The sequence below is a fragment of the Nothobranchius furzeri genome, chromosome 12, assembly GCF_043380555.1.
Source record: "Nothobranchius furzeri strain GRZ-AD chromosome 12, NfurGRZ-RIMD1, whole genome shotgun sequence".
Lineage (NCBI taxonomy): Eukaryota > Metazoa > Chordata > Actinopteri > Cyprinodontiformes > Nothobranchiidae > Nothobranchius > Nothobranchius furzeri.
Window position 1 is genome coordinate 49,564,166 of NC_091752.1, and position 24,893 is coordinate 49,589,058.

At 42.5% G+C, this 24,893-nt stretch overlaps 2 protein-coding genes across 3 annotated transcripts in view; both read left to right on the plus strand.

The window, feature by feature from the left end:
* grapa (GRB2 related adaptor protein a) overlaps positions 1-5,685 on the plus strand; it is a 61,305-nt gene extending 55,620 nt beyond the window's left edge. For both annotated transcript variants that reach the window (XM_070542659.1, XM_054750468.2), the window contains one exon: positions 4,652-5,685. Coding sequence is in view for 1 of the 2 variants with exons in the window: in XM_054750468.2 (XP_054606443.1) it covers positions 4,652-4,837 (186 nt within the window). In the remaining variant the exon portion in view is untranslated. The remainder of the gene's footprint in view (positions 1-4,651) is intronic.
* Positions 5,686-12,274: 6,589 nt separating this feature from the next.
* Positions 12,275-24,893, plus strand: part of LOC107376708 (uncharacterized) — a 39,504-nt gene continuing 26,885 nt past the window's right edge. Inside the window, exons 1-2 of the mRNA XM_015945969.3 lie at positions 12,275-13,887; positions 16,212-16,379. Coding sequence (XP_015801455.3) covers positions 13,435-13,887; positions 16,212-16,379 — 621 coding nt within the window. The 5' untranslated portion in view covers positions 12,275-13,434. The remainder of the gene's footprint in view (positions 13,888-16,211; positions 16,380-24,893) is intronic.

Below are 24,893 nucleotides of genomic sequence, written 5' to 3' on the forward strand. Positions count from 1 at the left end.
GGCAGCATGTTGACACCAGTTGTGGTACTTTTTGAGGTTTGGCTCTGTGACTCTATGGTAACAAGTGCTATTCTAGATATTTCTGGTAGAAATGAGGATAGATAACATGATTAAAAGTCTGATGATGGAATAAACACCCAAATGCTTTAAATTATGTGTGCATGTGAAGGCTGGTGGCATGTTCAGTGTTATAGCATTTCTATTGTGCACAATTTTAAAAATCAATACTGCAAAGTCACAGAATATAAAATATTACAACCAAGACAGTCAAACAGGACCTGGTGCATTTTTTTCTATATACTATAATAAATGTATTTGTGTGTATTTATTTTCGCTCTATATATTTTTGGTGCAATGAAGTATTTTTTTTAACTCTTAACCTACATACATATATGTTTGTTCCCTAGATTATTTTCATTTTCACACAACTGTATGAGTAAAAATACTTCAAAGAGTTGATATTCTGTTTTAAATTTCACCCACTGGATCCTGGCTGTTGAATTAAATAATACCTCTCAGAAAATAAGAGACACAACCAAGAATTCTGAATTTAGCAGTTCCTTCAGTGGAGATTTTTCTCCTTATAAGGCCTTTGAGGCTGTAGCTGAAAATAAACAAAGATAATTTCCAAGAATAAAAAGAAGATGAAGCATTGAAACGCAGTAATATAACTTCAATGTGATATTTAATTAAAATCTAACTAATCCGTTAAAAATAAGCAACCATCTAAAATTAAATGTGCATTAAATGTGGTTGAAGCATAATTATTATTGATATTCTGCACAGATCAGAGCAGCCATTAGCAGCGACAAAGTTATAAATATATCAACTCAAAATTCTCTTTCAGGTAATTTAATTCCAAAAGGACAAACATGCGGATCTAAACTTCTTTAAAATTTAAAAAAACTGGGAGCACTATAAATTTTCATGTTCCTTTAATTAAGTGTTAATTTTCTTTGTTTTTGAGCTTCATTCCACACAGAAAAAACATCTTTTGGTAACACTTAAGTTTAGGGAACACAAATTAACCATTAACTAGCTGCCAAAATGCAAACTTCTACCTGTCTCACAAAAACTAGCGCTACTGCTGTGTGTCCCAGACCCAGCTGCAGCCATATTCTGCTCAGCAGGCCAGCCTCAGCAGTGGAGTGAAGTTGGCTTCCCACCCACATCAGAGATCCAGCACTAACGTACAGTATGTAGCACTAACCACTTTATTTGTGTGGATTTCTGATGTAGGTTGGAAGCCAACTTCACTCAGATCATCACACAGAGCTTCCATGCCGCGGGAACGCGCAGCTCTCAGTCCCTCACAGACGCTACTATGAGTGACCACATTGCTACTTATAATCATGTTCATAATATTAACATGTTTCTTATCCTTCTTTCTAGCTTTTTTATCTGTGTGCTTCCAGAAAAAGTCATGCTTTGGGGCAGAAAAATGAAAGAAATTACATTTTTTTAACAGGTTTTATCTGAACACGTTTAAAATGAATGTTTTAATGTCAATGTATCATGTTTATTTTCTCTGCTTCCCGGTTGTTAATAACAGGTCACGTTCCTGCCTTTTAAACCAACAGCATTACAGTTTAAGCCCATCTAAATGTTTATGAGCAGAACTGGGTTATTTATATTAATTCTGTAGACTCGTGAAAACAAACAAATAGGGATGGGTACCTTTGACATTTGAATCAATTCGGTACTAATTCCCGGTACCTAGGAATCAATACCGGTACTTAACTGTACCAATTTTAGATACTTTAGAGTGTTTAATATTTTAACTTTCTTTTATAATAAATACATCAAGTATATAATTTTCTCAATATATAACCATATTTGATAAATATCACGATAAATAACATACAACTGTTTGTATTTTAACATCGTCCTTGTAGTTTTATAAGTTGATAATTAAACTGAAGCAAACATCTTTCCTGTGAACTAAATTTACTGTGTATCTTCATTCCTTTTGCCGTCCATTTTCTTTGATTTTTCCTACTGGGAATTTAGAATTTCCTAGGAGAAAGCGAACGCACCATTAGCTGATAACAATGGTGGAAATGGAAGCTAATTTATCAAGCTAACATTATCTTAAACAGTTTATTTAACTGCTGGAGCAGATTAAAATGATGATGCCTCACACTTAGATCGTTGTGGCTGGTTTCATCCTCACCCAATCACCCGTCGCATTTAGTAAAGTGAAGCCAAACTTTAGAGCGCGTTCACGTTCTTCCAGTCGGAAATTCGGAGTTCAGAGGAGAAAGCGAACGCACCATTAGCAGAACGGATGCCAACAAATCAAGCTAATGTTATCTTAAACATTTTATTTACCTACCGGAGCAGATTAAGATGAGGACGTCTCACTTAGATCGTTGTCGCTGGTTTCATCATCACCCAGTTACCCATCACATTTAGTGAAGTGGACCCAAGCTTTAGCGTGCCTTCTTTCTACCTTGCTGCTCTGTTTACAACATGCTCGCAGGGACCAACAACATAACGTTGCGCAGCTGTCTAGGCAAGTTCTCGTTATGAAGGACGGGTACCGAAACGAGGCACCGTTTCAAATGACGTGAATCGGTGCTCAGTTGGTACTATGGAATTCGGTCTGTACCTTAAAAAGTACCGAATTCGGTACCCATCGCTACCCACAACACTGCAGTACTATGGAAAAACATTACTGCATTTTAATAGGTGGACTTTGCCAAAATATATATTTTAAGACACTTAAATAGAGATCTGATAACTCAAATCATAAATTAAACAAACACATTTCTTTATTTCTATTTAAATATTGTGTAGAATACACTGTATGCTCCCTATGGTCGCTATATAGAAGATCGTTTCTCCTTCTTCTAATAGTCCATTCAGTTAAGGAAAGAAAATCATAAATTTTTATTGTGAAAATCTACAGAATGATGAACTGATCTGCATCACTAAATAATATACACTATAGTGATTATAATTTAAAAAAAAACAATAATATCAGTCTGGGGATTATCATTTTACTGGACAAAATTGGAGGCAGTTAAGATTGCGTCCCATAGCATGAAATAAAGGATGTTGGAATGAAACTCACTCCAATAGTTCAGAGTACTCATCTGACCTATAAATTCTTTTGTTATAGACTAATACTCAGTTTATTATATTTTTAAACTCAAAACAAATATCTTTGTTCACTAAAACCTTTTTGAATTTTGGTCGACTAAAACTGACTAAGACTAAAAGGCAGTTCCATCATTAAGACTAAGATTAAAACTAAGATGCCCACCAAAAACAACACTGGTCCTAGGTAAAGGTCCGGTAAAGGTCCGCTTAGTTACACAGCCATGATTCTACAGGTGTTGAAACTTGAGCCCGATAATTTCTCCATCATCTTTGGAATGTCAGGGTTGAAACATATTAATTCAACTCAGTTCAATTCAAAGCTACTTTACTAATCCCAGAGGGAAATTAGAGTTTCAGTACACACAATTCTGAGATCAGACATACAGACATAGGCAAAGACACATGACAAGAATTTGTGACTGTGGTCATTCGCAACCCGAGTTGCGCTACCTTAATAGAGATCAGAGGGTTTATATGAGGATTGAGTCAGGTGGAGGAAAAAAATGCACTTCAGAGTTACCCTCCACAGAGAGGGCAGCTTTGCTATGCAAAAAAAACCTCAGACAGAAATGCAACAGACTTCAGACATTACACAACATAAGTGTCCACTAGGTGGGGAGGTAGGGTTGGGGACTCTCCACACATCAGTGCATGCCGCCGCAATGAGCAGCGCTCGTAACCTCCGTTTGGACAGGGGAGGGAGGTAATTGGGTTAGAGGGCACAGTGACTCCTGGAAATGGTTCCACGACCTTCACCGGTCTCAGTCCCGCTCAGGCTGGGATAGGCAGACAGAGTTGCCATGGCGATAGCAGCATTCCACATTTCTTCTGAGGGGGAGTAATCACTTCAGCCTCACAGGCTCAAGGGCACCAGATTCAGATAAGAACTTGTTTTGGGGCCAGACAGAGATAATTTCCTCTCTGTCTTAAAGTTCTGTTGGTCTCCAGCCCCTCTTGATCAGAAAGATTTTAGTGGAAACTCACAAATTCATCACAGAATATAAATTTATAGCCACATTTTTTTTTGGAGTCAACCAAAGTCAAGATGGCCATCATAGCTAATTAAATGTTCCCAACCCAAAAATGGTTATAGACCCGTGGAAAGTTATTTACATCTGAGTATCTGTGCCATCCACACAAGATGGAGGGCAAGAAGGGGGCTGCACCTGACATCACGTTTCAAGGGGTTTATAGATTGGTCATTTTTATAGATATTGAGCCAAGCTCCCATAGTAGCTGAGTTCTACACATCACATTTTTTAGTGCTAATACACAATGTTAAATCTTGAAATGTGATGTGAGATTTTGCATAACTTTTTTGTAAAGATTTCATTAAAGATGGATACAATTCAAGATGAACTTAATTCAAAACTCTGGCATGAAAGTTGGAGGATGTCATGCCTTTGATTTTAATTTAGACTAATTTGATAAGTCTGTTTAGTTATGATGGTATCCTGACAGTGTGGGAATCTCCCTTTTGGTGATACAGGCTGTAATTAATTTTGTTTTGTATGTTTCCCACTGACTCTCTCTTCTTTTCGCCCAGCGTCCCCATCATGCCCACGCTCTCTTCGACTTCACCCCACACCATCCCTCCCAGTTGCGCTTCCTGCGTGGAGACGTCATCGAACTCATTGACTGCTCTGATTCGCTACGTTGGAAGGGTCGTTGCCATGGACGCGTGGGCCACTTCCCCCCTGAGTATGTCCAGCCCATTTACCAAAACCAGTGACCTGGATGTCAAGCAAATGCGTTAAAATTCAAGAGGGCTCAGCGATGAGCGTCCTGACACCCCACACACCTACCCTTGATAAATGAACACTACTCGCCTTTGCCCACAAACTTCTGGAGTGAACGAGCATCTCTCTGTGATGTCACCCGTCCAAAAGGAAGGCACTTTTCAGTCTTCAGCTAACCACATGTCTTTGTTAGTGTGAATCATTCAGAAGTGGACCTACACGCTGTGGAGTCACTGACTAACAAACACGCACACACTGCCAGGTGTAATCATTCATTATATCTCATCAGTGCTGGTGCAGAAAAACAGAAAAAGACCCGTTTTGGACAGGAAGATGAATCTGTGGAGTTTCTTCGCTGTCATCCAGGAGGACATTGAGTGAGGAACTAAAGGAAGATGGATTGTGTCATTGGGCTGGAGTGTGAAGGGGGCAGTGGGTCTGAGCTCTACAGGCATGTGAGAATGAAAGGTGTAAGTGTATAGACGGGTACGCGTGAGAGTAAGTCTGTTTGACATGTTTGATGTAAACGGTGTGTCCGACTCGCTTCGAATCCACAGCTTAAAATATCGAAAGCAAGTTATGCATAATCAAATGTTTGTTTCTATGTATTTATTCTCATGTATGTGTAAAACACAGATAATGTAAATAGAAGTTCATTGTTGTAAAGAAGGTTTTGATTCTGTTGATATGAAGTAAATTTAAAGAAAGTACATTTTACGTGATTTACAGTAAAGAACTCAGACTGGTCTTCCATTACTTGTTTTGACAAATCAGCTAAAGTGTTACAGTTACCTATTTGAACTTAGAATTTGTGCATAAGTGAATAAAAACATTATATAAATCATGATTCCAATGACTGTGAAAGACAAAATAACGCAGGTGAAACTGGAAAAATGAGAATATGGCGCAAAAGTCCATTCATTTTACAGATCCAGTTAAGACTGAGAGACCATCTAAAGGCTCAGGAACCCTGACCGTGTTTGCGTTCAAAACCTAGCTTGTCCTGTAGATTCACAATAACAGCTTTAAATCTGTATTGATAGAAGAGCTAAAGGCTAGTCTGAGTGGGGCCAAGAACAAAGTGGGTTATGGCTAGCTTAAAACAACATATGATAACAATTAATAGTGGCCCAAGCAAGTGGTATGAACCTTTATGTATCCGGAAACTTTGCATTACACAGTTATTTAGACATAATTACATATCTATAACATGTCAACGATGTAGCCACAGTGACGTGAGCCTGCTGTTACATGAGAAACCTTTTCATCTCTCAAGTGAAATCTTAAATCAACTCAAACGCTTGTGTTTCCTTTCTTTGACTTCTCTTGTCTCTTTCCTTTGTTTCTACAATTTTGATGCTCTCCTCCTAACCAAGTCACCTCCAGCTTTTTCATGACAGTTAGTCAATAAACTAACAGCATCCAGCAGGAGGAAGAACAAAGAAGTTAAAGGTGTACCACAAATAGAACAAGCAGCTCTCCTCCTCTGGTGCTTTTAGGAGCTGCTGTCGCTTTGAGATCTCTGTGCGGTATTACAAGTTTGTGTCAAACACAGATGTGCTAAGTCTCACTGTCACAAAGCAAAACGGTGAGTGAAAAGTTACCAGATGGGAATGTTGGCAGGAACAGGAAGAAGACTGCTGTAAAATAGTTATACATTTAAAAAAGGAACAATACAAAAGTCAATATCAAAATTACAATTACCTGCAGACCTAGGGATTTATTAAAGCTACAATGGTAAATCTATAAAACATGTTTTCATGCCTTTTAACAACATTCCAACATAGTACATCTATAAATATTTTGTGGAGACTGAAAAAAAGAAAAAAGGAATTATTGAAGTGGTTCTCTTACAAAAAATAAAAATAAAAACAACAACAACAAAAAAACAGCCAACGACACGGCTCGGGCCAAAACAACAACTGGACCATGTGGTTATCTCACTGATCCACAGCACTTCTGCATTTACCTTGGTCCTAAACTCATTACACACTCGCACATTTTACAACAGAACACCGCTGGTGTGAGAGGTTCTCTGCTCAATAATGTGAGAGGAAACAGCCGACTGCTACCACTTCAACTTTAGGACAAAAGAAAGTCCTAAGTTCCAAAAAGAAAAACACTGTTTGAAGTCACGGACAACAAAAAACAAGTTTGGACTCAGAAAATGGTGTTTTGAGCTCCTTGGTTTACTCTGGCTATGCGTGTTCCCATATAAGAGGGGCGTGGCCTAGGGATGATTGCCAACGGGAGGGGTGAGAGTTTTGATAGTGTTAGTGTTTAGCTTGTTTTTAAGTTTTGTCAATGCAGCTTTAAGTCTGCGGTGGCCCAAAAGGTTTGTCAAAATGCAAAGGCAAAAAGACATCAGCAAAATTTTGATTTGTGTTGCATTTGGTTAGTATTGCAGCTTTTGTTTTTGCGTTGTGGCTTTTGTAATTTGTTGAACCTTCTGGACCAACATGTAAGTTACTATATTTAGCAAGTTTTCATACCTGCACAGAAAATTCTTATTTTTATCTATAGACTTTTTCTTGTGTCACTGGGGATTTTTTTAGAGCTGTAAAAGCGCTTTTAGTTCATACCCGGCTTTCTATTGGATGTGTAAGCAGCGCGTATTGTAATAGACGCATTTAACCCTCGAGCTCTCTTCCCACCACAAGCATTTAAAATACAAAACATCAGCAAAAACCCAGCTGGTCCTGCAAGGTCACAAAATGACCAGAGAATTGCAAAACCATGGGTGATTCCGATAGTTCACGCGATAACAAGTAAAGAGAAAAATGGCAGCATGCATCCAAAAAGGTCTGTGGTTTATTTTCTGTGCTGTTTACCTTGGCTGTGGAGCTGTCAGTTTGTCAGGTAATGACATACTTTCTTTTTACTACATCAGGAAATGGAAATCTGCATTTGTCATTTTTTTAGGTTTCCAGGTATTTTACTAAACTTTTGTGTTTCACTTCCTGGCCCGAACGGAACTGCTGAGCTTGATGCATTCTGGCAGCGTGGCGCCTAAATAATAGACTTGCAGTTTAAATTTTGTGGAGCACAGCAACAATATACTTCTGGGACACGTCCACAGTTCGTGGAAACACACCTACCTGCAACAATTAATGACCTTGTATTATGCTTCACAAATGTTAACTCATTCACTGCCATTGATGACTAAAGTCATCATTTGCGTTTTTTTACTGTGTGGGTGTCGGAACGAGCCCCCGCACCGTGAGAACAAACATCTCAGCGCTAAAGCCGATCTTCATCCGTGTATGTCACACATCACGTGATCAGGAAGCAGAAAATCCATGTGTTAGGAGATCGTTTTGGGCCGCTGCTGTAAAGACATTGAGGCGCAAACCGGAAAAGGTTCTGCCGATCACAATTCAACAACGGATTATGAAAGAATGGATAATGCTCGAAACATGCGGATTCTTCCTGATGTAAGAGGTGAGTCTCTGCTTTGTTTTGATAGTTTTGGCATTGACATCATCCTAGCGTGCAATGTTCTGTGACTTGTAAAAAAACTGAAAATTTTGAAAAACGCTGGCAGCGAAGGGCTTTTCTGATCAGAAAACGGGTGGCGTCCGATGGAAAGGCCTGGTCATTCTTCTCAAAAGATGCTGTGTCTGCCCTGTTCCCCATCCCATAGCACTCCCAGGCAGCCCAGCCCTCCTTCTGCAGTCCTCCTCCCAGGTACTGTCCGACCAAGTGATGTTAACCCCCCTGTGTCCGGACTTCAAATTAATTAATGATGTATGAAGCTTTATACTAAACTACAGAAAACAAAAATTAACTCATTCGCTGCCAGCCGTTTCCTGATCGGTAAAGCTCTTCTCTGCCAGCGTTTCTCACCTTTTTTTCTGTTTTGTAAGAGTCACAGAATGTTGCGCGCTAGGATGATGTCGACGCCAAAACAACCAAAACAAAGCAGACTCACCTCTTACTCAGAAAGAATCCGCACATTTTGAGCTTTATCCGTTATTTCATAATCCGTTGTTGAATTGTGAACGGCAGAAGCTTTTCCGGTTCGCGCCTCACTTTTTTTTTTACAGCAGTGGCCCAAAACGATCTCCTAACACATTGACTTTCTGCTTCCTGTGTGACGTGTGCAGATGAAGATCGACTTTAGAGCTGGGATGTTTTTTCTCACGGTGCGGGGGCTCGTTCCGATGCCCACACAGTAAAAACATGCAAATGACAACTTTAATCGTCATTGGCAGTGAACGAGTTGAATAATGACAACATTATAGATGGTAGAGAAAATTATATGCTAGCCTTCGTTGTACATTTGTGCCCTTCCTCAGACAAATAAAAGGCGTAGGAATTAAAATATACAGAGATTAAGGAGTAAATAAAAAAGAGAAGTAAAGGAAAACAGGAGAAACTAGAAGACATGCGAGAGAACATTGTGTCAGCTGTACAAGCATGAGATTAACAGTATAATTTAGTGGAAGAAAGGTGCGTGAGCAGTGACATCAGCACTATTCACAGGTGTTACCTGCAGATACAACAAACAACCAACCACACTGAACCAGTTTGAGAGGCTGTCTGGCGTCCAGCTGACTACAGGCCTCGTCAACAAAGAAATATTTGTCTGCAAAACAGTAGAACAGGTTGTAAAAATGGACAACACATTGCTGGGTAATGGTACAGGTCATGGGTTGAGTCCAAAACACAGATTCTTCTTTTACTAGAGAACATCTGGTGATTAATGTTGGTCCACAAGTGGAAAAATAACAGAAAGCCTTGACATACCTCTCAAGTTCACATTACTACATATTCCAATAGAAGGGCAAATATTTGTAGCACATCCACTTCAGCCTTGGGTGCTCCTAGTGCAATCCACTAGCTTCACTCAGCGCAGTTACATGCACATTTAAGTCGAACTACGGCCATAATCGAGCTAATACCTGAACCAGAGATGGAAGCCGTTGCCGGAAAATCAGTGTAACATTACCGCAACAGTGCGTCTTAAATGCAACAGAGAGAGGTGTCACGATTACGTGGGAAGTTACAGCCGAGCTCCGGCTGGCAACTATATTGAAAATGAAGGTAAAAACGGGCAATAAGTTTCACTTTTCTAAACAGAATCAGCTGAGATGATGAGCTCCAGGAGCTTCTCTCCATTAGAGCTGGAGCTCAGATCACCAGAGACGGCACGAGATTGTGGAGGACACCTTTTGGAGTGGCTAGTCAAAAACAACGTAATGATCGCGGCTTTATTCAAAATAAAAGGCAAGTTATGTCCAAGATATACGGTAGTCCGCGGCAGCGCAGAGACCCCCCCCCCCCACCCCCTTTGTACCACCGTTGCAAATCTTGTGTAAAAAGGACACGATTATGCCACATTACCGCCACGGTCTGAACACTTCTAAAAGACCTAAGGCTCCCTGATGCCAGTTCAGCGTTGCGGCAAGTTGACGGCATTGTTTTGTAAAAATGGCTTTTGTTCTAACGGTAGCCTTCCTCAGAGCTTGCCGCTGTTGTCACACAACCATGAACAGAGACGATGGGGTCTACACATTTGATCACGCTTGGGCCTGTCATCGGCGAGGGGAGCACAGGCGGATAAACGGAGAAGCAAGTGACGCCGACAACAACTGTGAGCTCTGAGGAAGGCTACAGCGCTAGCCGAAACATCAGCAAAAACAAGGTAAAACAACGCTTTTGCTGCGTTGGAAAAAGAACCAAGTAATGCAGTTTGAGTCACACAGAATGAACGCACAAAAGAGGCTTTTGTTCTAGTTTGTTAGTTAACCGAATTATTGAATAAAGTGCGTTAGACTCCGTGATGTTGTATCTACATTTTTCCAGTTAGCCTATAGCGACAGAAATAAGAAACAAACGGTGGGAGGAGTGAAGCAGACGAAGAAAAAGCAGGATATTCAGAACGGCTGAAGGAACGGTCAAGAAGAACGCTGCAGCACATTTGACTCGCGATGTACAGTTTGATGGTGTCACATTGTGGTGATGATATCAGAAGACCGCTTCCGGGAGGGGGAGCACACAGATTGGACATAGCTCCGCTAAGCTAGGATGTCATTTAGATGCAGAGAAGTTTGCCTTTCTGACTGCATTGTCTGGGTCCCTTAGCTCGATTAGCAGTAGTCCAGTTCAAATCAACTTCAGCTGGACTAAGGTGCTTACATGCATTTTGGACTTTGGCTTTCTGATGCAGCATTTACATGCACTAACTCACTTGTCTAGTCAGAAGCTATCTCTATTTATCCAAACTGAGGCTGTTTGAAGAGATATTTAAAACTGAAAAGATAACATTTTATAGATAATATAATCTTTTCATCCAAGACCATTTCCACGGGATATTCAAGGCACATTATTAGTCAGTTCAAGAGTTCTGGTTGTGTTTTATGGACTTAACTATTACAAAGTGAGCATTTTGTTTAAAACAAGGTATTTTTTGCTACTTCTGTAGAGAACTTATGTCTTTCACAATAAGAGTCTCAAAAAACTTCTAAATATCTTTTAATAAAATTGCTCTCCATCTCCAGTAAGGTCAAAGAAAAGCAACAAACTAGTTCAACCCAGCTTTGGTAACCACCAGTTCAATAAACTCAAAACCCACAAACCTCGCAGAATATGGTGCCTCAAATCCTTGGAAGACCTACTTAGTGACTAGAAGTTCTTCAAATAAAGCTGCCAATCGTCGACTCTGTGGAGTATTCCTGGGACATTTAAAGAACTGACATGTCACTAATTTGTTTAATAAATTAAACCAGGACATCATAGGTTATTGGGTTCTGTCACAACCAAGTGATGTTCAAAAATAAAGGAAGACTGCAGAATTTAGTCTAATGGTACAGAGAACATCCATCCATACATTTATCCGCTTACCCAGAGTCGGGTCGCGAGGGCAGCTCTTCCGGGGGAATCCCAAGGCGTTTCCTGGCCAGGTGAGAGACATAGTCCCCCCAAGGTGTCCTGGGTGTACCTTTAGGCGTCATCCAGGCTGGACGTGCCCGGAAAACCTCACCAGGGAGGTGTCCAGGTGGCATCCTAACTAGATGCCTGAGCCACCTCAACTGGCTCCTCTCGATGTGGAGGAGCAGAAAATCTACACTGAGCCCCTCCCGGATGACCGAGCTTCTCACGCTATCTCTAAGGGTAAAAACTGCGGAGAAAACTCATTTTGGCCGCTTGTATCTGCGATCTCGTTCTTTCGGTCACTACCCAAAGCTCATGACCATAGGTGAGGGTAGGAACGTAGATCTTCTGACTCAGCTCTCTCTTCACCACGACAGACCGGTACAATGCCCGCATCACGGCAGACGCAGCACCAATCCGCCTATCGATCTCACGCACCATCTTTCCCTCAATCGTGAACAAGACCCCGAGATACTTAAACTCCTCCACTTGGGGCAGGACCTCATCCCTGACCCGGAGAAGGCATTCTGTCCTTTTCCGAATCAAGACCATGGTCTCAGATTTAGAGACCATTTCACTTAAAAATGTAAAAATTGGTTCTAGAGTGTATTTTTTTTATCTATATAAAATGAGACATTTGGAACCCATCCACTCCACTAGCAACTAAAACATCCTAATTAGATGATACTAATGAAAACCACATTAAGGTGCAGTGTTCCAAAATGACACCCAAGTTATTTGCGAACACTTTTTTTCCTCCTATTTAATAAAGTAACGTTTCACAGCGCTGCCCTCAGACTCTTACCCCTGATACTCAGAGCTATCGTCTCTTTGAAGTCATTTGAAGCAAAATTAGGTTGTTAAAAAATAAAAGATATACGGCCTGAGTTAAAACGCCAGAGGCCGTTTGATTTGGCTGCCGTCTTTGTGAAAACTCGTTTCATTGTGTACTGTTACGTAAATGTGGCGACTATTAAATTATAATTATCGCGTTTGGAAATTTTGCCTACGCTCTTATTTACACGACAAGCATGATGAGTGGCTGCAGATGAAAGTGATAGGGAATAAGATTTTTGATGAAGTACATTTTTGTGGTGACTGAGAATAAAGGCAGAGCTCTTGAAGGTTGGCTTGATGCCAAATTAACCTGATCTCTCCTCATGTTTTTGCTTTCTCTTCAAATATCTGAATGATGTGCTTCATTTTCATCTTTATTCTAGACACTTATTGGAGTTTCCCTTCTGGAAAAAGCACAATATACAATCTATAGGCCAGATGTGTGGAGGAGGAAAAGCAAGAACAGGACTGAACAGGTAGAGCAGCACGGCTCTGGCCCGCCTGGGGCTAACGATTTAATGAGAAGAAAAAAGATGAGCCACATGCTTCATTTTCCTGATCAGGCCTCTGCTTGGAAAACCCTACAAGTCACGTGTAGGTGGGCGTGTCCTACCTGTCAGTGTCACACCTGTCAGCCAGAGGCATGTCACCAACTCTCACTGACGGGGTGAGTTGTTCTTTCGCTAACGGGGTGCCTATGGCTGACGATAGGAGCAGACGTGGGGCCACATGTTCAGACTGGAACCAGATTTTATGTTAACAAACTTGTTGGAATGTTTAACTTTACCTGGAGTCTGGACCATGAGGAGATGAGCGTGTCTCTTTGGGGGGTTTGGGACTATTCTTGTGGCTTTTAGGTGTTTTCGGGCTCGAGACAATGGCTCTGTCCCAGACTCGGTGCCTGGATGATAGCCACGTGAACCCCAGGACCAACGAGACCAAGCCGGAGTTCTTCTACTGCGAGGAACAGCGCCTCGCGCTCGAGGCGCTCCTTCAGGATGGTCGCGAGGCTTTCCTCAAGTACCTTGAAGCTCGCGGTGTGCGGGGTTTCCTCTCCGACCTGGAGCTGGGGACTCTCACCGCCGCGGTGGAACCTTTTGACCCGGACTCGGGGCTTCTTCTAGCTAATGCAGACGAGGAGGAGGCGCGGGTGTCAATGCAGTACTGGCCGGAGCTGTCGGACACGTCCATCCCGCAGATGGACCTGGGCTGGCCCGATAGTGACTCGTACCGCGGGGTTACCCGCACGTCGGTGTACACGCAGCCACCGCTGGATGGTCAGGTGCACATCAAAGAGGTGGTCAGAAAAACCATTGCGCAGGCGCAAAAGGTAAGTGGGACCTCTTATAAGCACCTTGTGTGTCAAATAAGTCAATAACCCCATTGGACACATTTAACCACGAGCTAAATTATTACTCTGATTACCATTTAAAAGTATTTGGGATATACTTTTTTATTCTTTCCTTTTTATTTGGTCAGTTAAACTTAATAACTGTAGCTACAATGTAATGAGTTTTTTCATTTGAAATTGTTTTACTTAGCAAAGTTTGATTTTAATGTTTGCATAAAGTTGTGAAAGAAAAATATTAAATAAAATATATCAAAAGTATTACCTTTCCCCAGTCAGTTTGAATAATACACCTTTTAGTGGTCTTTAAACATATTTATGGATCCGTTTGTCATCAGCTACTATTAACATGTTAAAATGTTATTGAAGCTTTAGAAAAGCACGTATTTCTGCAGCGAATAAATGAGAACCCCCTCCAAAACAATCCTGTGATCAGAATAGGTCACATTCAGCATCGTTGTGTTAATCATTGATCGGGCAATTTTAAACTCTGATTTTTCTTTTTCATTTGTGATGGTGCCATCACCAAGCAGCAATAAATAATGTGACGTTGCTTTGGTTCAAGAACATCACTAGGAGCTAATTCAAACCATCGACATATAAAAATATGGACATAGCCTGCCCATTGTTCCGCGGGGGGCAGGTTGAAGCCAGAAATGGGAGGTTCCCACCACTGATTTATTTGACCGTGTTACAGGTCCCGTCACGCCCAGATAATCAAAAAATGGGGAAAGAGGTGGAGCTGATCGGTGGGACGGTTACGTTTAGAACAGGGTTGGATCAAATGAACCAGTGTAGCTACTAGCTAACTTAGCTAACCCAAGAAGCCAAGAAAGGCTCCAAGGACTGGCGTAGCCCACCCGCATGGCCGACTGGCTCCTGTGTGAGGCTGTGGTCATGCTGGTCGCCTGTGAAGAAGATCTAATATGGACCGGAACTATAAATTACAAGCAGAACCTCAGACCGATGCGATCGTAGCCGGGCGTCGTGGCCTTTTACGCTTAGCCTGGCAGGTGAGTAAGTAAAGCCTGGCGGGCCGCCAGGCTTATAAAGGGCTGGGGGAAACCCTGAATGTAAACCAGATCTATTAAACCTAAAAGGGTTTTTGAACCAGGCTATAAACATGTTTATTTCTGCTGTGAAATCGGCATTTTTAACATGGGAGTCAATGAGGATTTGCTCACTTCTGGTACACCCCCTGGAGGATGAAGGTGGAACTGCAATTTTGGCCACTTCCATGTTGGCTTCGTTATTGCCCCAGAATGATGGGGGCTCATTTCAACTAGCAAAGAAAGATCTTTTTATGTGGGAACATTAATCATTTTTAGGTTAATCAATCATTTTTAAAATGCATATCTGAAATTTGCATTATTGGGTTAGCCATCAAACTCAGAACCATCACTAAAACATTTAGGTTTGCGATCAAAAATACAATTTGTATTCAGAAATTTTTCAGAAACCTTTGTCAGAACACAACTGAACGTACATTTTTTATGACAAGTCGAGGTCTGGCTCATTTTCCAATACATGTTCAAAGTGAATTCCTGAAATTCTAACCTGCTTGCTCATAAAAGTAGATTTTTGTCAGAATGGACCTGCTCCACCAAGACTGCCAACAAACAGCATTTAGCAGCTTTTCACAAAGCTTTTTATTCCATCATATTGACTTAATGAAGCTCTGAAATGAGTTCTTAAGGTCCGAAAGTACTGTCAGATGGATTTTAGTCATACTAGTAAAAACCAACTCTTCAGATATTATGTTTAGGCAAATCAACTCCTTCATGTTGATTCAAAACGAGCAGCTCTCAGACTATAATAGCAAAGTACAGTCCAGCTGGGACATTAAGGGTAAAGTGCAGCTTGATTAAGCTGTTTTATTGGACCCAAGCAGAGCTCTTCCTTTTAACCATACCAGCAACTCTGAAGCCTGTGTGGTATGTTGAGTATTTGCATGAGGTTTGTGCAATATGCTGCAGAGCTGCAAGGTATCGCGTGTGCTCGAGTGTCATTGGTGCGTCGGACGCATCTGAGGCCCTGCGTTTATGGCATGCTTTGTTTGATAGCAGCTGCTCTCAGTGACAAATTATTTGCCTGGATCTCTTTAATGAAAAGCCATGAGTCATATCAGTCATAAACATGCACAGAAATGACATTTTTATCAAATATTTAGATTGATTTAGGACTTTTGTAAGTAAAATGGTACATCCAGACCAACAAATTTAAAATGATATCCTGCTGCACCTAATCAAAGCTAATGTTATGATTGTGCGTTCTCCTGATTGAAGTTGCAATTTGTGGTGTTCCAGGTAATAGCAGTGGTGATGGATCTCTTCACTGATGCCGACATCTTCAGAGACCTACTGGATGCATGTTTCAAACGGAAAGTGTCTGTTTACATCCTGCTTGAACGCACAAACCTACCTCATTTCCTGTCCATGTGTCAGAGGGCCAACATGCATGCTGGGCACCTCAAGGTTAGTGGCTGTCATTCATATTGGTGTGTCCGCTTCACATTTTACACTCTGTTCTTCAAAGTTAAAAGGAATGGGCCTGATTTGAGGTTATGCACAATAAAAGCACAAGTTAAAGACACAATGTGTAGTTTATTTTTACCGAAATGATGCCCAGTTGTTGAAAAATATTGGCAGTCAGATAGGCCTGGGAGATAAATCGATTAATTAAAAATATTTGTTGTGGGTGATTTTTATGTAATAGCTCCTTTTTGGTCCCCCGGAGCTTCCGTAGCGTTAGTTTCACGTAACCGGGACAACAACGTCACAGCACGCACACGAAGCAGCAAGAGCAAGCGACTCTATGGTCACCGGTGAGAGTGGGAAGTTTGTTCCTAAGAAAGGAATTAATCATCCATTGTTTGGAACTGGTTTGGGTTTGCTGCGACGGACGTGGAGCGAGGCACTTTTATTCCAAAAGGGTGTTCATTTATCAATTATTCATCACAGAAATGAGCGTTGATTAAATACAAAACAAACTGGCTTTAAGGTGCCTTCCATTTGTACTTATTGCTATTCTTAATAATTGAGGGGGAGAGAGAATTGGGGGAAAAAATCGTAAATCGAATAAAAAAAATAATTCAGAGATTTTATTTTTAGGCCGTATCGCCCAGCCCTACAGTCAGGTCTAAAATACATGCAAGCGGGTCTATGTCTCTGGGCGACGCCATATTAGATGTCATGTTTCCTTCTACAGGAACCCATGAGGACAAAATGCATTTACTTATTAGTAACAAATGGTTATAAACATTTGGACATTCTTAATGTTGTTGTTTTACACATTTACCTCATCACTTGTTGCCAGCGATGAAATGGAGTCTGATGTTCTCGTTATTTTGCTAAAGTTTGCAATCCCCGGGCCTTTTTGACCCTAATGGGCCTCTGCTGGTAAGGTCTTATTATAGAACTAAATACTGGTTGCTTGCAATGATTTAGGTATCTACTGCCCCCTATTGCCAGGAAAAATACACACCGTCACTTTAAACAACGTGTTTAGACATGTGAGGATGTGGAACTGGGACATGGGTCATTTAAAACTCATTGAAAGCAATACTATAGAGATTCAAACACTTTAAGCAAGAGCTATTCAATTCTGGGCCTGGAGGGCCGGTGTCCTGCACCTTTTGGTTTTATCCCTGCTTCAACACACCTGATTAACAGGCATCTGCAGAGTCTGATGAGCTGCTGCACAGGCGATTCAACCACTGAATCTGGTGTGTTGGATTAGAGAAACCACTAAAACGGGCTGAACACCAGCCCTCAAGGCTCGGAATTGAATAGCCATGCTTTAAGCTATTCCTTTCTGACTGGTTTCAATAGTTCTTGAGACATAAACTTCAGCAACTTCACACGGGACAGCACTCTGTAGCCCTCTGCTGACCAGAAACAGTTTTATGGCTCAGGTAGGGACATTAGTGGGAGGTCTCTGTTTTACAGCATCAGCACCTGTGCCGGTCGCTAATATAAAGTTTAGCAGTTAGCTTTTTCAGTTCACCAACTTCAATAAAAAGCACAAGAAGATGAAGAATTTAGCTGTTTTGTTGGCATAAAGGCAAAGCCTGGTAGTAAAGTAAGAGAGTAATGTCCAGCGGTAAAATCGGCACAGCTTACACTAATTTGAGGAAGCTGAAGGAGGTTATGACACCTCAGACTGATAGTGACCTGGCTTTGTTGCAACTGGACTTGTAAGTTTAGCATTTTTGGGTCCAACAGTGTGGATCTTTGTACGTTGTGGTTTATTTTAGGACCAGTTCGCTCGTGTTGGTGACACTTCGTTGTTATTGATAATTGAAGCAGGTTATTTCAGGGTTGTTTACGACTGTTGTAATTCTGCTTTCAACCAGTTGGAGGGGGAAGTGGGGCACTTATTTAATGTTGCTTTAAAGAAATGTTCAAACCAAGATCACAATTTTCTTATTTCTGCTTACCAAAGATCTTACCAGAGCGGTTGGCCCAGTTGTTTTAAACCATGAACTCAGTGAGCTGCTCGGTGGCTCGGAGCAGTGTTTGATGGGTAGAAGTGACATCATGAAGATATGTTCAAGCTTCAAATGTTTGCAGCTAATTATCTTGTTTGAACAGATGCATTTGTCACAAAAATTATGTGTTTTTGTGCTCCAGCTAATGTTGGACAAACCAAACCAGAATCTTCTACAACCACATGCCAATCAGTAGAGTGACGCCATCGACAGAGCTGGTAGAAGAAGTAGTAAATATCATTTCTATAGCGCCTCTCAAGATAAAAATCACGAGGTGCTTCACAAAAACAAAAAATGTAAAAATATAAAAAGAATTTAGAAAATTGTTAAAAATATATTTAAAATGAGCAAAAAATAGACTATTGTGTTTAAAGAAAATGTTAAGAAAGAGAGAGTGAATAGGAAAGAGGGAAATCAGTGGATCCTGAGGAAGGTGGAATATGTGGGGAGAGCAGAATAAAGAGAGAGTGGTGAAGAAGGTCATACAAAAGCCAGCTTGAACAAGTTAGTCTTCAGCTGTTTTTTAAAGTACCGTAAATCCTCTAATACAGGCCTGTATTCAATTAACGGCCGGGTCTCATATTTTGGCCGGTGTCAGAGTCGGCGGAGGTGAATAATGGCCGGTCTCTTATTGTGGCTGGGTGGAATGTGGTAACAAGCAAGTACGGGGGGCGGTTGTGTCATCGTCTCACTTTTGATTTGCCAGTGATAGACCGCGAGGGTAACTTTAACCGTGCGGAGACGAAGAGGAGGCGAAAATTTGATATCAAGTTCAAAGAGAACGTGCGCTGCAGAACACTGGGGAGCAGTAGCAGGGGTTGTACGAACTAGTCGACTTCACTATAGTGACTTTTTATGCCTGTCATCGACTAGTCGCTGTCACGTGATAATGACCGGCAAGATGCAGCCCTCGGAAAAGACAGCAGCCTGCTGTCAGCAGGTGACAAGCTCCTGCGCTCGGGGGTGGGGGGTGGGGGGGGTTGGTGGGGGGCCGAGAGTCGGTACTGACACGCGATCGTTCATGTCGGTTCATTTCCTTTAATGTTTGGTGTCTTTTATTTGCGCCTAATGTGTTTCGCTGCTGTGGAGCGGGGCGCATCACCTTGTCCTCCAGTGGCGCACCGATCACTGATGCGGCCGCCAAGCAGCGAGCACTCCGCTGTTTTTGCGGTCGGTAGATCTTTTAGAACTGCAGTTCAAAGGTAACTCATAAGGTGAATATATATGAACCCAGGTAGCAGTTTTTCTTTAGGATTGAGAGGAGATGCAGGAAGATAATAAACAGGCAGGACAGAAAAATAGTCAAATAAAAACAAGTTAGTTTTTGTACCTGCTGTTGCAACAAACAGACACCATTGAAGGTAATCAGAAGTGAGGAACAGAAAATGAAATAATTATTTTAATGTTTAGAGCAGCAGGAACTCTGAGAGCCTGCAGGCGCATCAGTGAGTTTGCAGCCGCTGCACAGGGGGAGGGGGAGGGGGCTGAAGCAGAAACTACCGTTGTTAAAAGAAATGTGTTTATCTTTGAAAATGTGGGCACAATTTTAATTGTTAAAAACTCCAGCGAACCATTAGTTCATTTTTGCTCAGATAGAAATAGAGGCCTGCCTCTAATTCTGGCCCTCCTTCCAATAAAGGCCTGGAGCTTGATGAGCTTGAGTCAAATACAGGCCCGGGCCTGTATTAGAGGATTTACGGTAGTCCACTGATCTCAGGCTCAGGGGGAGAGAGTTCCAGAGTCTGGGGGCCAAAGCAGCAAATGATCTGTCACCTTTGGTGTTTAGCCTGGTGCGCTGCACAACCAGTAGGCTTTGATCACTGGACCTCAGGGACCTGCTGGGGGTGTAGGGACTAAGAAGATCACGAGTGCAAGATGGTGCTTGTCCATGTAAGGCCCTATAGACCAGAACCAGGATCTTGAAATGAACCCTGAAGTTGACTGGCAGCCAATGAAGCTGGAGGAGAAGCAGGGTGATGTGGGTGTGTTTGGAGGACTTGGTCAGAAGCCGAGCACAGGCATTCTGAACCACCTGTAGATGGTTCAGGGAGGTTCTGCTCAGACACGTGAAAAGAGAGTTACAGTAGTCTAAGCGTGAGGAGATGAAGGTGTGGAGAACAGTCTCAAGTTCAGAGCGGGACAGAATGGGACTCAGCTTAGCAATGTTCCTGAGCTGGAAGAAGGAAGAGCAAACAAGAGAACTGACATGAGAATCCAGGGCGAGAGCTGGGTCAAAGGTCACGCCAAGATTCCTGACGGAAGGTTTGGTGTGAGAAGCAAGCTGACCAAGAGAGTCTCTGACTTTGGGAACCAGCTTGTCTGGGGCACAGATGAGGATCTTAGTCTTATCTTCATTCAGCTGTAGAAAGCTCCCAGCCATCCAGGTTTTGATAGAGCCTAAGCAGGTGTGTAACAGCGGCAGCTTAGACATCTCATGGGGCTTAAAGGAGATGTACAGTTGGATGTCATCTGCATTAAGATGGTAGGAGATTCCTTTGAAGGAGCTCAGGATGTGCTGAAGAGGAAGCAGATAGAGGAGGAAGAGCAGAGGCTTCAGCACATAACCTTGTGGGACACCATGGTTAAGGGAGGTGGTGGAGGACCTAAACATGGAGACGGCCAACGAAAAGGAGCGCTCAGAGAGATAAGAGGAGAACCACTCCAGAGCAGATCCTGATAGGCCTACCCAGTCTCTCAGCCTCTCCAGTAGCAGGTGATGGTCAACAGTGTCAAAGGCTGCAGTCAGGTCCAGCAGGACCAGAACAGAACAGTCCCCTGCATCACTGTGAGTCAGAAGGTCATTAGAGACCCTAAGAAGAGCTGTTTCAGTAGAATGAGCTCTACGAAAACCTGACTGGAAGCTATCATAGATGTTATGTTCATCAAGAGCAGCTGTGAGTTGGTTAGCCACAACCTTTTCCAAGATCTTGGAAATGAACGGAAGTTTAGAGATGGGTCTGAAGCTGCTATGGAGAGAGGCGTCAAGACTCGGTTTTTAAAGAAGAGGGTGGATTACAGCGTTCTTAAAGTAAGCAGGGACCTGACCAGAAACCAGAGAAGCATTAATTATAGAGAGCACTTTGGGACCGATGGACTGAAAAGCACTTTTAAACAAAGATGAGGGTAAGATGTCGAGGGGGCATGCAGAGGTCTTCATAGAGTTAACTAGTTTGGTTAACTCAGGCAAAGAAACAGGAGCAAAGCTATCTAGGCTTTTGGGCCTGGTTGGAGTCGGGAGAGGCAGCGATAAGGCTGAAGGAGAGATGCTAGATCTAACCTTATTGACTTTGTCCACAAAGAAATACAGAAAGTTCTCACAGTCTGCAACAGAGTTGATGGAGGCTGTAGGAGAGGCAGGAGAGATGATACTGCTGATGGTGTTTAACAGCACCTTGGTGTTCCCTTTGCTCTGGGACACCAGGTTGGAAAAATAAGAAACCCTAGCGTCTCTGACTGCAGAGTTAAAGGATGTCAGAAGATCCTTTAGGTGCAGCAGATGAACGTGGAGATGGGTTTTCTTCCACAATCGCTCAATTTTTCTGCACTGGCTGCGAAGGCTGTCATTAAACCAGGGATAGGGTTCACTGCAGGAACTGATCTGGTTCTGACAGGACAGATATTGTCCAGAATGGAGAGGCAGTGCTCGTTAAACTGAGTAGTTAAGGAATCTGGGTCGTTATCAGAAGAACAGGGTGGATCAAATGCAGCAGAAAAATTGCTAGCTGTGCTCTCATTAAGAAAACGAGAACTAACCAGACGTCCAGCAGGAGGTGGGGATGCAGAAACTGACAAGTTAAAGTAAATTTAATGGTGATGTGACATATTAACGTCCTCAGGACAAACACTGACAGCATTTAGACTCAGGGTAAAAACAAGGTCTAGTGTGTGTCCCCTTGTGTGTGTGGGGCCAGAAACATGCTGGGTAAAGCTGAAGGTGTCCAAAAGGCTGGAGAAATTCATGGCAAAGGAATCAGAGAGATCCTCAACGTGGATGTTTAAGTCACCAACAATCACCAGTCTGGACAGCTTCACAGTGGAGGATAGAAAGTCACTAAACTCCTGAAGGAAAGAACTGTTTGGACCAGGTGGACGATAGACCACAGCACAGTAGAACGGGTCCTTACGCCCGACTTTAATCAGCTGCAGTTAAAAGGAAGCAAAGTGACCAGAGGTTGTAGAGCTACATGGAAGATGGTCTCTGAAAACAACAGCTAGGCCTCCACCATGACCAGAACCACGGGGCTGGCTAAGAAAAGAATAACCACTCGGGCAGAGTTCAATCAGACCAGAATAATCAGATGTTTGCTGTCAAACTTCAGTCAGAAACAGAAAATCCAGGTTTTTAAAGAGAATTAGATCATTGAGCAGGAAGGACTTATTGTTAACAGAGCGGGTATTTAATAGAGCCATGCTGAGTGAGGAGGAGGAATCAGAAACTACAGAAACAGCTGGAGTTAGTGGATGTAAATTAGCAGGGTTAGATCCACGGTGTTTATAAAAACCACTTATGGGGGGAACATGAGGAGAAACCACTGAGGAATGAGGATAAACCGACCTTAAAAAACTTGGACGGAGAAACCGCGCCGCAACGCGGCCTGGCAGAAATGCGGAAGTGGCGCTCAAGTCGCCAAACAAAGGACAAGAAGCTAGAAGATCATGCCGATGTTTACTAGATAAACCACGCTTTAAGAGAAGTCTTATTCTCACCTGGATTCCTGCTCGTTTACCTCTTTTCCTCCAACGTTTTCCCGGGACCGGATAAACATCGCTGGAGGCGCGCTGGATGGGATCGTCGTTTGGCTCCGGGCCAGTGCGCCACTCAGATAAACAAACGGGGAGGTACGTCCTCGGTGCATCTTGGGCGATCGTGAACGAACGGAAGAAAAACAGAGCCTGGCGATCATAGGAAATGGTAGCAGGGACACTACTGAAGAGGATCGCAGACAGGAGCAAGGTGGAAAAGAGGAGGTTAGTGGAGAAAAGTTTGAAAAAGTGGCCGGTGACTGCGGCTAAGCCAAACACAGGTGCCATCTTGTTCCCAACCCCAGACAGATCTGGTACCTACACTTGGCCTAGAATGCTAGACAAACTGTGGTGGTAGCTAAATATTATACTCTGCAGGGCGGTCTAGCCACCCTCCTTTGTAGCCTTGGCAGGTTGACCATTGGCCTGAACACTTTTAGGTCTGACGAATCACCAAAGCTGCAACACAGAAAAACTACCAAGATGGCGTCTACTCAAAAATGGCACTCATTTGAAACGGCTTCGGTATCAACACTTGGGCTTTTCTTTGAGACCTGAGCAGATAGAGGTACTTTTTCGACGGTGAATAGTGGACTGCTCCTTTGACTGATTTCTGTGGCGATGAATACGTCATGGTGTTCATTACTCTGATTGGTCCTAGCGCAGTCCAATTGCATGCAGGGACAGTTTGAAAGACAATCGTAGATTCTGCCACTATGACTTAGCTGTGATCAGACTATATTTTCATATATAGGATGGCTTGCCAGGTGAAGCTACACTGGTTTGCAAAGCAAGATTTGAAAATTGTGGTAAGATTTTTAAAACACGAAACCCTACAGCAGGGCTATTCAATTCAGGGCCTCGAGGGTTGGTATCCAGCAAGTTGTGGTTTTAACTCTGCTTCAACACACCTGATTTCAATCAGCAGGTGATTAACAGGCCTCTGCAGAGCCTGATGAGCTGCTGCACAGGTGATTCAACCACTGAACCACTGAATCTATGGTGTTGGACTTGAGAAACCACTAAAACGTGCTGGATACCGGCCCTCGAGGCCCAGAATTGAATAGCCCTGCCCTACAGGTTGATTAAAAATCACAAACTTAACAGTGTTGGTCCAATAGAGTGTGGTGTGCTGCTACATGGCAACACACAAACTGATTTTACTCACTAATACGCAGATGGGAAATCTCACAATTCTTAAGATTGTAGGAAGATTTGGATTCTGGGACTTTTTATACCTGCTTCTATGTATCCATGTGGTAACCACAGCTAACCATCATCCAGAGGGATTATAAAGTGTTTGCTATAAATGTTGAGATATATTACTGCAATGACTGACTTACTTGTGAATGGAGATTACTCCTTGGTCCAACAGAGGGTAGTGTCATGATCACATGTGGAATATCCGCTGTGCCCCGGCCGGCTTCAGTCGCAATAAAAAGTTATAATTTTATGTCTAGGCTAAAAGGAAGTCTGTGACAGCGCTGAGACTGGTGCCACACCTCCTTTATACCGCCATTGCATAATCTTTAGTAAAAAGCACACGATCGCAACCGCCACGGTCTGACCACTTATGAACGACCAAAGGCTACCTGATGCCGGCTCAGCTTGGCAGAAAATTGGCTGCATTGTTTTATGAAAGAGGCCATTATTCTCTTTGCTAGTTTTAAATGATCTCATCAAGACTTCTGGCTCCAGTAGGTAAGAAATTGAATTAGAAAATGTTCTCGTTAAGCAGCCACAGTACTGTGCTAAA